Raw genomic sequence first — 14,699 nt, 5'->3', positions numbered from 1 at the left:
GGATGAGTTCCCCTAAAAAATTCCCCATGGTTCCCACAGTTGAAACTGACAACTTGAGTAGATGTGCAAGACCTAAGGCTTACTCTACATTCAGCAATCTACCAACATGTGAGCTTTTCCCATTATTAAATGGAGCACTCTTTTATTGGACAGAAGGTATACCGTTTTCTAGACATCAAGCTAGGGACTTGTATTTCTTACCTGTTCTTGTTAAACTGGATTGCAAAGTCTGTCATATGTTGCAGAGCTTTATTGGTGAAGTTCATTTCCATATAGATGTGCCCTTGGCGGTGAGTAAATGTTCCTGAAATCTCCAGGCCTTTAGCCTTTACTGCAGGTAGCCAGACCTAAAACATAGTACAAAGCCCAAGAGAACCAGATAAGATTTATCTTGATGCTATTTCCTTTATAACATATAAAGATGAAATTAACATTTCTCCTTCTCAGGCAATTATAAAGATTTTTACACTATAAATAACAAGTCAATGTGAAAGCTCGGACAAGGTAGTATTTTCTGAATTTTGAAGTCATTCTCAATTATTTAAGAACCCAAAATCAAAACCAGTCTATGGGTAGCCCTGGCCTTTTTTCCATCTTCTGTTCAAGTTGGTCACTTGATTATTTTTAAGTACTGCTACCAAATATATGCTAGAGCAATTCTAATGAGTATAATGTGTTTTTCTGTTGTTTTGATAAATGGTTTAAATGGAAGAAACTGAATCTACTGATGAAAACAGTATGCCTATAATCATTGAAGACATTTCCATCATTACCAGCAATCTCCTTAAGGGCAAGGATAATGTGTTATGTATATTTTTAACTCTTGCTATAATTTCTGGTAAACAGTAAATAAATAATCGGAATGCATTTTCTCTATATATAATTGATTCATTACCGAAACCTGTTTTATTCCTGGCCTGCACCAGTAAAAAAAAAAAAAATTAATAAAAAATATTGGGGGTGGGGGAGAACTCAGTGGCTTCATGCTGGAATCTCAACTACTTGGGAGATGGAGATAGGGGGATTATAGTATGAGGTCAGCCTGGGAAAAAATGTTAGATTATCAAAGAACAAGCCAGGCATGGTGGTACACACCTGTAATCCCAGCTATGTGGAAGGAAGATGTAGGAGGATAGTGGTCCAAGGCTGGCCCAGCCAAAAGTGTGAGGCACTACCTGAAAAGTGAGTAATGCAGAAAGAGCTAGGGTGTGGCTCAAGTGGTAGAGCACTGACTAGCAAGCACAAGGCCCTGAGTTCAAACCCTAGTACCAAAACAAAAAACAAAACAAAACAAAATTAAATCAGGAAATTAATGAGTTGTTTTGACCAGCTAAGACAGAAAACCAAAGAGTGTGTGGATGGTGAATAATCATAATATACTCAGCCACATGAACAAGAAGAAAGAAGGAAGAAGGAAAGAGAAATAAGATAATCAAACAACCAAAGATACTATTTTTGATTTATGAGAGGATCAAAAATTCAAAAAACCAGTAATACTCAATGAAGAAGAATGAAGAACGTGGCACTCATATTTTGTTAGTGGGAAAATGATTTGATACCACTTCTTCAGAGGGCAAATAGATAATGTCTATTTAAAAATGTTAAATGATCAAGCAAATTGCAAGTTTTCTTAGAGATATACTTACAAAACCATACCAGGATATGCATACAGCAAGCATGCTCACTATAACATCATAACAGTAACAAAAAGAGTAGGAAGCACAAGGCAATAGCCTAAATGTCTATCAACAGAGGAACAATTAAATAAATTAGGGAGATCAAATAGTGGACATAGTCATTTAAAAGAATATGACAATGAAAAAACAAGGCACAAAGCAGTACATCTCACTGGCACAGTATTATTAAAAGATACAAATACATAAGTATATGCATGATCTTTTCTTTTGAAAGGTCACATGAAAGTCAACAGTGACTATATATGGGTAAATAGGGATAGGAGAAGACTTTAACTTCCTGTCTTATATTTGTATAGTACTTAAACTGGTCATTTGTAGTATTACTTTTATGTTAGTAAATGAGTACATCAGATAACCTTTTAATTAATAAAGTTTGTGGGATAATATCCAACACAATAGACCTTACAACAAAGCTAGAGTTGTATCAAAACAGTATGGCTCAGTTTTGAGTAATTTTTGGTTATTTTAGTCAAGGGATGTACATACATAGTAATGACTCCTGGAATGGACAACTGGTCTACATCTCTACAGCAGGGATCCCACAGGAGGAGTCAGATGAGCAGGCAGAGAAATCAAAAAGCAATCAGGCATGCTGGCCCTCAGAAAGGCAAGATTACAAAAAGCCTAGCCTACCCTGGCCTGGCTAGTAACTTTTCCAAAAGTTTACATGAACTTCATTTACAGGTAGTTTTCTGTCTTGAATTTCAATCTGAATGACATCAAGCAATGTTGAGATTGATATAGCCCCAATGACACAAACCAAAATCAGAACTCTAAAGAGCTACATTAAAATCTATGAAAACCAAATTTGAGGACCATCATTCTAGAATCCATATGTAAAACCAACGAGGAAAGAGGAATGGAAGGAACAGAAGTAAAAAAATGTTATTTCTCAGGGCTGGGCATGGTGGCTCATGCCACCTGTAAGCCCAGCTACATGGGAGGTAGAGATCAGGAAGATTGTGGTGTGAGGCCAGGTCTCAGATCTTAATCAATAAGCCAAGCATCATAGCACTTGCTTGTCATTCCAGCTACTTGTGGAGGCCATAGATAGAAAATTTATGATCTGAGCCCAGCCCTGAGCAAAAATGTGAGACTCTACCTAAAAAATTACTGAAGTAAAAAAAAAAGGAGGGGGGGAGGGCTGGAGGCGTGGCTCAAGTGGTACAGCACCTGCCTAGCAAGCACAAGGCCTGAGGTTAAAATCCCACAACTGTCAAAAAGTTACTTCTCTCTACTGTATTTTTTTTTCCTGCTGATGCACTGTATATCAGATTTTCACTATAGTCACCTTCAATGTTGACCAAAACTAGAATACTTAATATTTCCAATTTTAAGTCTAATTATAAAAATGTCCAATGAGGATGCTAATGGTGTTTCCTATTGTTCAGTTTGAAGCCATCTTTCATCTTCCTTGTACATCCCCCAGAACAAAGGCCAAACCTTGGATTTATTACTAGTGGAAGTAACACGAATGTTAGAAGTAATGGTTTTGTCCACTGAGAAAGTACTGTTAACTCATTACTTACAGCCTTAGGAGCCACATATCCACCAGGTGCCATGCCTATCCCTGTGGAAAGTTCAAATAGGTCATTCAGACCACTGCTGACCACAGCAGGAGTGGGTGAAGGAGCAAAGGTTGCAGGCACTGATGATGGGATGAAAGATTGTCCTACCTGCAGGGAAAAAAAGGGAGAGAGAAGATCAGGAGGAACAGATTAATAGTCCTTAAAATATTGCTGTTTATTTTAGCAGCATTGATTAAATCATAGGAAAACACCATAGTTACAATACTCTTAGGAGTCAAATTAGTAGTTATTTTTTCATCACCATTAAGATACACACACTCTTTAGAAGCTTTATCAAGACAGAGTACTCAGAAGGATACAGGAACACAAGGATCCAAGATTTTGTTTGTTTGTTTCCAATTTTAGCTTCCATGATTCTGTGCAAAAGGCCTATTGGTACCCTAACAAAGGAGGAGCTTGTTTCTACAGAAAGAGAAGCATCCAACTTAACAGCAGTTCCATTTCCACTGAGGTTCAGTCACATTTTTCTTCCCCATTTAGGCATAAATATCTGGCAGGAAGCTCTCCTGGGAGATGATATTTACACCCCCAAACTAACTCATTTATGAGGAGAGTCTCACCCTGAGTCCAGCTGACTCTTTCAAGTTCTTTCTAGATAATACCAGGAAATAAAAGCATTCTCTAGTGAAGATGGGAGATTCTGTTTCCTTCAGCTCTTTAATGTCAGAAACACAAAGATCTCGACAGGTACCAGAGTATCAATCCCTAAAGATGTCTCTAGATCACATGTAGTGCATGACCCCAAAGACTCCAAGTAACCCTATACTACTTTCTATTCCTCACATACTGCTACAGAGGTTTTGGAGTGCAGCGTTAGACAGCAGCAGTGGCCAGTCTGATAATGTATGCAAAGGAAAGGCATCAAACAGGGGCAGTGCTTCTCATGGTGAAAAAAATGATGGCACTTACTGCCGGACTTCCTCCAATGCCCCCGCCAAGGTCACTGCCAAGCTGAAAGAGAGAAAGAGGAGAGAGGAGAGAGAGGTAGAGTTCATTTAGCTAAGTACTAGATGCCCATATAGAATCTGTAAATTGCTGTACCAGGTTGCTGGAAATACATGCCATTCAACTTGTCTCCCAAAGGCTAAGGAAATTCTAGACTGCCAAAAATATGTCTGAGGGGAACCAAGTGTTGGTAGTGAAGGGGTACCGGAGTTTTGCAAAAACTTGGAAAGATGGGAGCTGGGACATCTCAGGGATGTTTCACATCCAATCTTTCCACCAGGTTACATGGGCACAAATCCAAATGAGATTTAAAGAGTTTGCATATTCTAAGAAGCTCTATTTCCAAGTAGCAATGATATGTTTAATTTTTTCTTTAAAAAGAAATGTAAAGGGGTAAAAAAAAAAAAGGAAAAGCAAAGAAAGACAAAAATATGCTTTTTTTTTTTTTTTTTGTAGAAAACTTGCTGCCTCACTGAGATGGTGGGTAACAGACCACTATTGAGCTTCAATTTCAAGTTTCAAAAACTACAGGTAGAACATAAGCAATTTTTAGAGTTTAGAGCATTCCTAATATAGAAAATAGCTGGTATAGAAAGGTATCCCACCTAAGAAATGGGGAGGCATGCAGTGCTTCAAATTTCTCACAGTCAATACCACTGAGGAAAAATGCTGGGATTTATGTGGAGTAGACCATTCAAAAGGATGGTCAAAAGCCTTACAGAATTAAACTAAGTGAATTAGCTGGCTGACAGGAAAATAATTCCATATGGTGGTCTTAGTCTTGATTTTTATCCTCAGGGCTCTGATATGTATACAAATATATATATATATTTCTTTCACCCTGAAGTCAGTCTTCCACGACAAAAGTTTAGAGAAGAACTGAAGCTGAAAAGAGATGGCATGCAAGAAATGTAAATACACAAATACACAATTAATAGTATTATTTACCAAGCAAAAACTCTTCTTTTATTCCCCCAAAGATTCACATTTCATTCCTCCCTAGTTCTCACTGTGCATCTACAACACCTTTCTGAATCATCAAATGCCTTGTCTGCTCTAAAAATAGACTAAAAGCTGAAAAACTTTCTTTTATCTCTCATTTAGAGGTAGAAATTTGGAGATCATTGTGCTGTGGTTATATTAAAAAACAAAACTGTACTGCATCTTCAGGATTTGGAATGAGATTTACCTTCCCTATGAACTGACAGTAGTACATAAAATGGAACTGCCAAAATCTATACACAAAATGTGAGACCTACAACAAATTCTGTTTACTCCATGTCAGAAAATAAGCCCAGCAGGTGCTTAATAACAAGTATTCTCTACATTACACTACAGAGTACTCCAAACCACAGAGCCAGTATTTCCAGAATCGCACTCCTGACGATCAGTTAATAGTTGGTCATGAGATGAGAATCCTATACTTAAACAAATAAAAAGTCATCCCCCACCAAGAATGTGGATAACTAGAAAAAAGTGAAAGCAAACAAAGGATACTACACATCTGCTTTCTCTCTGGTTCTACAATAGCACACATCTACAGCATGACACCTGAAAAGCATGAAATTCTTTTTATTGAGATACTAAGTAACATTTAATGTATGCAGGGCATGCAAAGATGCCAAGTAATAAAGGGACTATTACAGATAAATAAGAAGCAGGCTTTACAAACTGGCAGGAAAAACAAAATAAGAATGCAAATCCATATAGAATATGCTAAAGCAAAAAGGGAAATTCTGAAGGGAAGAATCTCTTTCTAGCTAACGGATAATAATGAAGGGAAGCTTCAAAGATGTGGTAATGTGGGACTACAATGGGAAGGATTATAAAAAGCACAAATAGCGTGAACAAAGATTGAAAAAGCAAGCAGAAAAACAGGAATAAAATGTCATCAGGAGCAGGGCACCAGTGGTACAGGTGGCTCACGCCTACTTTGGAAGCAGACATCAGGAAGATTACAGTTCAAAACCAATCCCGGGGCAAATGGTTTATAAGACCCCACCTTGAAAAACTCATTACAAAAAAAAGGCGGGGCTGGCAAGAGTGGCTCAAGTGCTAGTGTGTCTGCCTGGCATGCATGAGGATCTGAGTTCAAATCCTGTATCACCAAAAAATTCTCCCCAAAACAACAAAAATAAAAATTTTGAAAAAAATGCTATTCCTATGTCTTATCCCTAGAGATAGTGATTTAATTGTTCCAAGGTGGAGCTTGGGTATCAGAATTTTGAAAAGCTCTCTAGTTCATTCTAAAGTGCAGCCAAGGTTGAAAATACTACTTTAGAGAATTAATTACTATCTGGAGTCAGACAAAATTCATTTGTTCAAAAATTGCTTTAGATCTATTTCTGAATAAAACAGGTCAGAATTTGAGCAGAAGGAAAAACTCCTCCTAAGGAAGAACAGGAAAGACAAATACAAAAACCATGACAGGGACTCCACAAAATTTCTCATTTGTCCCAATATTTGATACGATTTTATGACTTTTTGATAGGTTTACTCCTTTCTCCCCTAACCACTTCCTCTTCTAGCCAAGCTTATGACTCAAGCCTGAAAGAGACAGAATTCTTTATGGACCTGGCTAGCACTCAGTGGCAAGGAAGAAGAATCACACTGGAAAGGAAATAGTAGTTTTACCAAATATTCTTAAATCCAATAAAAGGCATTCACGATTGGACTGGTGGTGTGGCTTGAGTAGTAGAGAGCCTGCTTTGCAAGCGTGAAGCCCTGAGTTCAAACCCCAGTGCCACCAAAAAAAGCAAATAAGTAAAATAGTTAAAAAAAAAAAAAAAAAAAGGCATTCACGAAATGTACTTATTGGTGATCTTCAGATTAAAGGAAATAAGGCCTAGTAATAGCTCTTAATTCCTTAGGTTTTTTTTTTTTTTTCCTTATCTTTAAACACTGAATATTAGCTGAAAAAGATCTGAATGCAGTTTCTACAATTCTGCTGATCAATTTTATTCTAAATCATGAAAGAGAAAAGCAACTCTGTTACTCCTTTGTTTATAAATATAAACATGTAAGAGACCCTCTCTAGAATTGAGAACTCTGATCTGACCCAGACAAGGACCAAAGGGTATAAGAGATATGTAGTCAGCAATATAAAGGTTCATCTAATTTTGCTATGTCTAGAGAGTAAGAGAAAGAACAAACCTGAGTATATGTTTTCTAACTGCAAGACTGTAGCTTGTTTAGACTATTTATTCTGTATCTTTCTTCTTGACTGAAAAATGATGGGAGTGGGGAACAGTGAGTAGATGTCAGCATGGATGGGATCTACCCAGTAAGTGGCCTTACCTATCTACTACAGTGACAAGCAGGATGAAACAATCAAGAAAATTATTGTATATCAACCTGAACTAGACACTAGCCATTTCGGTTCAACTGCTGGTTTTATTTGGAGTCAGCTTCATCTATTTGGAAATACTCTGAGCTCATACTTATCAAAAACTCATACTAAATCAATCAAACTAGGACTTGAAAATTCAGAGTGGTATCTATTATCCAGTGAGTTGGTGGGAGCCAGGAGTGAAAAAGAATAGGTGTAGAGGGCATGGTTAGACAGTGGTTATAGAAACCATGATGAAAAATTTACTGGGCAAAATTGGGCAACAACTTACTAAGATTTCTCCACACAACACAAACTCTAAGAACCAAGCTCTTTAGTCATGGCAAAGCTCCTCCAAAGAGACAAAAATAGTGCAAAACTACCATGCATCATGTATTTCCTGTGAGCTAAAACATTCTATTAATAAAGTACCTTGTGATAAAATATCTGCAAGGTAAAAAACTAAGAAACATTGTGGGTATCTGGGTGGGATAGCTCAAACCTGTAATCAAACCTGTAGCCACCTGAGAGTCAGAGATCAGGAGGATCTTGGTTCAAGGCCAGCATTGGCAAAAAGTTAGTAAGACCCGATCTCAACCAATGGCCGGGCACCTGTCATCTCCACTTATGTGGGGAAGCTTAAGTAGGAGGATCCCAGTCCACAGTGGCCTGGGCATAAAAATGAGATCATCTTATCTCAAAAATAACCAAAAGCTGACACCTTGGCTTAGGTGATAAGGTGCCTACCTAGCAAGCACAAGGTCCTGAGTTCAACCCCCAAGTACCACCAAAAAAGAAAAAAAGAAAAGAAAATCAGTCCTGGAGGTTTTAAAAAATATAGAAAAAAATGAAGAAAGGCAAATTCTCCTCTCTGCCACAATGGGCCAGCTGGCACACAAAGTGCATTTCTCTAGTATGAAATCTTCCATCAACAGAGAAAAGGGACATTTGGGTTCAATGGTTACTTCAGCAACCCTCACAGATGCCAAAATCCTGAGCACGTAACACATACACAAGAGTTATACACACCTCTTACACTACACCAAACCAGAGGATTTGCACTGCAGAAACATCACACCATCCAGAACAGGTAGTTTCACAGATTAAATATCAAGAGGCAATACACACACACACACACACACACACACACACACACACACACGGCTTCTAAAAAAAGAAATGAAAAAGTCAAAATAACTACTAAGTAGTATGCCATCATGCTCTCCATGCAGATCAGATCAGCCACCTAGTTACATTACCTGAATTCACTCCACATCAAAGTGATAGTTAAGCTTATGCTAACAGAGGGAAGAAATTATGTGTAGCGTACAATCAAAAGACAATATGCTGAAAGGCAAGCAAAAAATAAGGAATGGTGATGTTCCAATAAGTAAAGAGACTAAAAAAAGTAGGTAGGAAATTAATTTTGACTCAAGTTTTGTGCTGAAAAGGCATCCCAAAAAAACGCTGCCCAAATCAATGATTTTCAAAGATGACTGCCTCCTGAAGCTGGTACATTGAGGAATGTTGTGGCAATTAGCTACTTAATTAGCATTTCCTGAATAAGACAGTTCTAGAAAAAGGTCATAATTCATTAAGTCTCAAAATTTCTCACGTGAGACAATGGAAAGGAAAAAAGATTAAGATCTAATGGCAGGATCAGTAGGCTATAAAAAGGGAAGAATAAAAATTTCTAATATCAAGTTTTAAGAAAATGGGTACACAATCCAAAATATAAAGTATCTCCAATTTTTTACTAATTATGGAAAGTGAGCAAAGGTAAAAGAGACCCCAAGAATGAACAACTATATCTAAACTGGTTAGATTTAACTTCTAGCCAACTTCTGATAGATTGGATCACCTAACAAAATCACAATGGAAAAATATCCTGGAAGGAAATAACAAAGGTAAAATCAGAGATGTCTGTTTCTGTGAGATGTGCTAAGAGGCTTTCCAGAATGTAAAATATTTTTTGTGGAAGTCACTGTCTTTGTCTAGAGATTGACTATTTAGCTCCATTTGGATTTTATTTGGCTTAACGTTCTCAATCCTGGCTGTAGAATTACAACAACTTGTGTAACTTTTTAAAAATAGCAATATCTAGGTCTTACCTTGCAGAAGTTATGTTTAACTGCTCTTGGGTCCAAGTATTGTTAGTATTTTTTTCAAATGGTACCAATGTGGGACTAATTATGCAGCTAGAGTTGAGAATCATAAAGACATTAGGAGCTGTTAGGCCAAACTTCGTTAACAGCACACCACTGACCTCTAGGGGTAAGGTTCTGGTAGAAAGAGATGCTAAGAGGGTATGGCTCAAGTGGTAGTATGCACAAGGCTCTTTGTTGACTCCCCAGCAAACAAAAAAAAAAAAAAAAAAAAAGAAACAGATGCTAGTGCTGTTGCATGGTGACACAGGCCTGTAATACCAGCACTTGGCTAAGGTAGAAATATTTTGAGTTTGAGCCTAACCTAGGCTACATAACAAGACTCTACTCCCGCCACAACAAAACAAAAAAGGTCTCACTGCAGCCCAACTAAATTAAATCTTTGTACAAGATCTCTAGGAGATTCAAACATACACACTGTAATTTGTTTTGAGAAGTGCTGTTATAGTAAGGATGCATTTAAAAAAAATGGCACTATCTAATATACATTAGGACAGCTTTGTGAAGGGTATTTTCTTCCTTATATTGGATAAAATTTGCACAAGAATTTTACAAGTTGCATCGTCCACTGCTGCTTTAGAAACTTATCTTCCACACAGCCAGATTTAGGCTTCCCTTGTGATGTCCTCATAAAAGGAATCCTGGTTCTTTGACCTACTATATATTCAATCACATACAGATTCAAAGCAAAAACAAGGGCTTTTAATCCTTCTTTTCTTTTGGGTGTGTGTAGGGATGGTACTGGGGTTTGAACTCACAGTCTCATACTTTCTAGGCAGGCAATCTTACCACTTGAGCTATACTCCCAAGTCCTTTTAATTTTAGTTCTTTTTCAGGAAGGATCTCCCAGTTTTTGCCCGGGCCAGCCTCCCATTTATGCCTGCTGTGTAGATGGTATCCCCCAGCTTATTTGTTGAGATGGGGCAGAGGGAGTCTTGTTAACTTTTTCCTGGGCTGTTCTTGAACCTTGATCCTCCCAATCCCTGCCTCCTGAGTAGATGGGATTACAGGCATTAGCGACAGAGGCCAATCTGGTTCCTTCTTATTTTGATTTCTGGTATAAATTACATTTCAAAATAAGCTCAAAAAAACCCAAAAAAAACCACACTGTAAAAATTTTGTTATGAAAGCAAAGATACCATTTTGAATCCCAAAGTCAGTAAAAGCTAAAATTTAGTTATGTAGGAATGTTACTAGACATACCTAGCAAAGACTGTAATATTTAGAAATCCAAATTGGGAAATCAACTGATTTTCCCATCCTCAAAAGAATATTTCTTTTTTCAAAAAAAGTTATGAGGAAAAGATAACAGGACTGGTGGAGCGGCTCAAGTGGTAGAGCACCTGCCTAGTAAGCAAGAGGCCCTGAGTTCAATCTCCAATAAAACCATAACAAGAAAAAGAAAGAAAAAAGAAAAAAAAAAAGAAAATGAAAGAAAGACCTAAGTAGTGTGACTCTGGTTACTATAATCCAAGCAACTTCTAACAGCCTATCTATCTGAAGCAATACTTGTGGGGCAATTCTAACAAATGACTGGATAGGTGCGTAATACATAAGCTCAATGTATTACATAAATTAACGTAATACACAGACTCAATGGTTTTGGGGGCTGGCAAGAGTTAATACAAAGTCAAAATAAAAACAGCACGTCTTCTTATTTCTATACCAAAATGGGTCAAAGTGGATTTTTTTCTCAGCTAAAATACAGACTCCTGGACCTGACAACATCAAAATCTTTTTCCCTGCCATTCTAAATCCCTCTCTCACTCTTAAGTTCAATGAGCATCCTATGAATCCTATCAGGGAAAGTAATAAGTAAGGGTGCTAAGGCATAAAACTTGATAGGAAGAGCTTTCATTTTATAAGGGATTCTTGGGTAAGCCTGTAAACACTTAAATGTTCATTTGTCTATCTTCTGAGTTGATAAAGAGGTTGGTTATACAGCAATGCAGAATGATAAGAGGAAACTACTCTACTAATGTCATCAGCCAAGACATTTATCAAAGGTAACAATATGAAAAACAAATGCTACATTCCCAAGCAAGACAACAGGAATCATCATTTGGGTCAATAAACTGGAGTCTGCTGTTCAATCAGTATGTAGATTCTGTAAATGGTGACTTTCCATTAGTAAATGCATAGCCCACAGACTAAATCCTACTTCCTTAGACACTCCGTCAACCAAAAAGTAAATATTATCTGTACTGACTGGCATAAACCACAATCACAACATTGTTCTTAATATATAGCAGAAAATTAGCACTTACATAATCTCTGAGAACATATGTCTTCATATCTATGATATCTGCCTTCCAATGATTTGGGGATATAAATATGTCGGGTATCTTTGTAGTCATCAGGTTGATAAATATCTCTTTCCAAGTGTGTAGACAAAAGAACCTTTCTAATTCCACCACAGTTAAGTACCTAGTTTGAAAGGAGTCACGTGACGAGACCTGTTATTTTCCTGGTCCTCCTCTACAGATTGAAGGTCACACTTGTATTTCTCATTTTTTGCTTTTGTACAGCAAAAAATAATTTGGGTTCCCATTGGAGGCATATATACACGGATATTCTGGACTTTGTTGCCTTTTAGTATTAGAATCCTGGAAGCTAATTAAATTGGAAGTATGACAAGGTTGAGGAGGTCGGAAAGAAGGGGAAAAAAGAACCAGCCAAGCAGTTCTTCCCAACTGTAATAAAGGTACATTTTATACAAAAATGGCTTAAATGACTGTCTCAAAACCTTACAGAACTAGAGAGAGTATAAGCTAATAGAATATTTAAAATGTGGAGGTTTGAAAGTTTCAAAATAGGGTGAGTATTATAAGACTACTTTAAAACTATTCAGGTCAAAAGGAAATTTTGTAGGGGTTTTCCAGAGTTAAGAAACAAGAATAATAAACTCTGGAAAGGATATTAACCATTAAGACTGTTGAGCAATATGTTGGATAAATATCAGAAGTTCTATTTTCAGGCAGGACATCAAAAAAATTCTGTAAACTTATAGATATACCTCAAAGAAATGATGAGCAGAGATATAATTAACTCTCTAAAGATAAATAATCTTGTCCTTTATCAAAAGACATTACCACTTATCACAGAAAGGTCTAGTTCTAAAAGCTGAATTAAATTCTTTAGCATATCAAGAACTAAAAATACCCAAAAAAGGGCGGGGGTGGGGGAAGAAAGCTGCTTACCAGACTATCTAGTCCTCCTCCCAAGAGATCCACTGCTCCCATCTGCATGGAGGACACCTGTGGCACATTGACTGGGGGACCAAGGTCAAGATTTAAAAGATCCCCAAGAAGATCACCTTGAGAGGGGATAACCTGAGGCTGTTCCAGGTTGGTTGTAGTGGTGGTGCCAACAGGGCTGTCACCTGCATCAGTGCTGCAGTCACATACACACAGAGAAGAAATGAGAAAAGTCAGTTTCATATAGGATATAACAAGGTAGCAAGTGAACATCAGGGGTATAACTATCAAATAATATACAAATTCAGTTTATAAATTGAAATAAAAATTTAAAAAAACCTAGGTAGGTTCTGACAATACTTGAATATAGTGGGCAAAGGAGAATGAAGAATCAGTCTACAGAGAATAAACAAAAACTAGAAAAGGAAAAAGATTAGTGATAGTCCTAATAATCAGAGGACAATCTGGAGGGATGATAATAAAAATAAGATGTTTAGTTTTTGTGTTTTGTTTTGGTTTGTTTGTTTTTGGTGGGTTTTGTTATGGTTTCCCTTGGTGCTGTGGATTGCACCCAGGTCTTTGCACACGCTAAGAACGTGCTTTACTACCAAACTACACCCATAGTCCCAGATGGTCGGTTCTTAATTCTGCTAAGTTCCAAGTAAGAAAAATAAACAGAGAAGTCCAACAGGCAGCTAAGAATAAGAGACTGGCAGTCAGAGGTAGTCAATAAACTTGAGAAGAATTAATATATACATCCAGGTGAATCACCAGGGGATGGTATGATGGTAAAAGCAGGTTATCTAGAATCAGAAGACTAAAATGAAATGTTGGCTCCACTAAATGCTAGTTGCACAATTTAGGCAGTTGATAACTCCTCTGAGACAAACTTTCCTCATCAATAAAATGAAAACATATCGCTGGAGCCATAGTATATTATAGTGAGGAGCCATGAAAACATGGTTTAAATGGTAAAGTTTTGTAATCTATCAGCAGTAGCTGTGGTTGGCATGTTCCCTGAGGGAATACAAAAAGAAATACAGAAAGAGAAGGTTCAGACTGAGCCTTTTGAATTAACCAGATTAATGATCAGAGAAGAGAATGAACATGAAACTGAAAAGATTAGGGTGAGAAAACATTTCTAAGAAAGTCTTAAGAGGAAAAAAAGTCAAGAAAGTCATTGAAGAGAAGGGGCCATATATAAAGAAGATAAAGACTTTAAGTATATGGGTTTTTTTCAAGATAGTGTAAATATCATTCTTTCCAATACTGTGTTTAAGAAGAATTGTTCTGTTATTGATTTGTTTCACTTTCCTCCTCCCATTTGAATGTTAAAAGTTACCAAAGGCTAGATTAAATGGCATATGAGTATGGTTACACAGATAAGTTACAACAGAAATTCATATTTATATCAAAACTTGAAGCAAACACCAGAAGGACTTAGAAGTTAAATAGTCATATCTCTAGAATGTTAAACAAGCTTGCTTACAAGGAAAAATGCCCTAACTTATTACAGGCCTAAAATAACCCTTATAAATCTATATACCTCTTTGAAAATCACAGCACAAGTATTAAAATCAAATAAAGGTCATAAAAGATTAATGATCATTTTCTTGGGTTTGCCCTTTCCTTTTTGTTTCTGTGTCCATAGTCTGTTAAAATAGATCCTAAAATGAAGACTATGCTATTTGTAAAGCAATAAACTCTACACTTTGTCCACTTATGAACTGCTTAAAGAGAAATATACATTAAACAATGGTATAAGGCATTTGCTAATG

At 36.9% G+C, this 14,699-nt stretch overlaps 1 protein-coding gene across 5 annotated transcripts in view; it reads right to left on the bottom strand.

The window, feature by feature from the left end:
* The window catches only part of Ap2b1 (adaptor related protein complex 2 subunit beta 1), a 119,976-nt gene that overhangs the window by 42,816 nt on the left and 62,461 nt on the right, over positions 1-14,699 (bottom strand). For 4 of the 5 annotated variants that reach the window (XM_074046260.1, XM_020174824.2, XM_020174822.2 and 1 more), the window contains exons 14-17: positions 12,925-13,117; positions 4,196-4,237; positions 3,227-3,373; positions 202-347 (exon numbers count right to left, since the gene is read on the bottom strand). In XM_074046260.1, coding sequence (XP_073902361.1) covers positions 202-347; positions 3,227-3,373; positions 4,196-4,237; positions 12,925-13,117 — 528 coding nt within the window. The remainder of the gene's footprint in view (positions 1-201; positions 348-3,226; positions 3,374-4,195; positions 4,238-12,924; positions 13,118-14,699) is intronic. The other variant, XM_020174825.2, reaches the window with a different exon arrangement.

The sequence above is a fragment of the Castor canadensis genome, chromosome 11, assembly GCF_047511655.1.
Source record: "Castor canadensis chromosome 11, mCasCan1.hap1v2, whole genome shotgun sequence".
In the NCBI taxonomy this organism is placed as follows: domain Eukaryota; kingdom Metazoa; phylum Chordata; class Mammalia; order Rodentia; family Castoridae; genus Castor; species Castor canadensis.
This window is presented reverse-complemented; position numbering and strand designations above follow the sequence as displayed.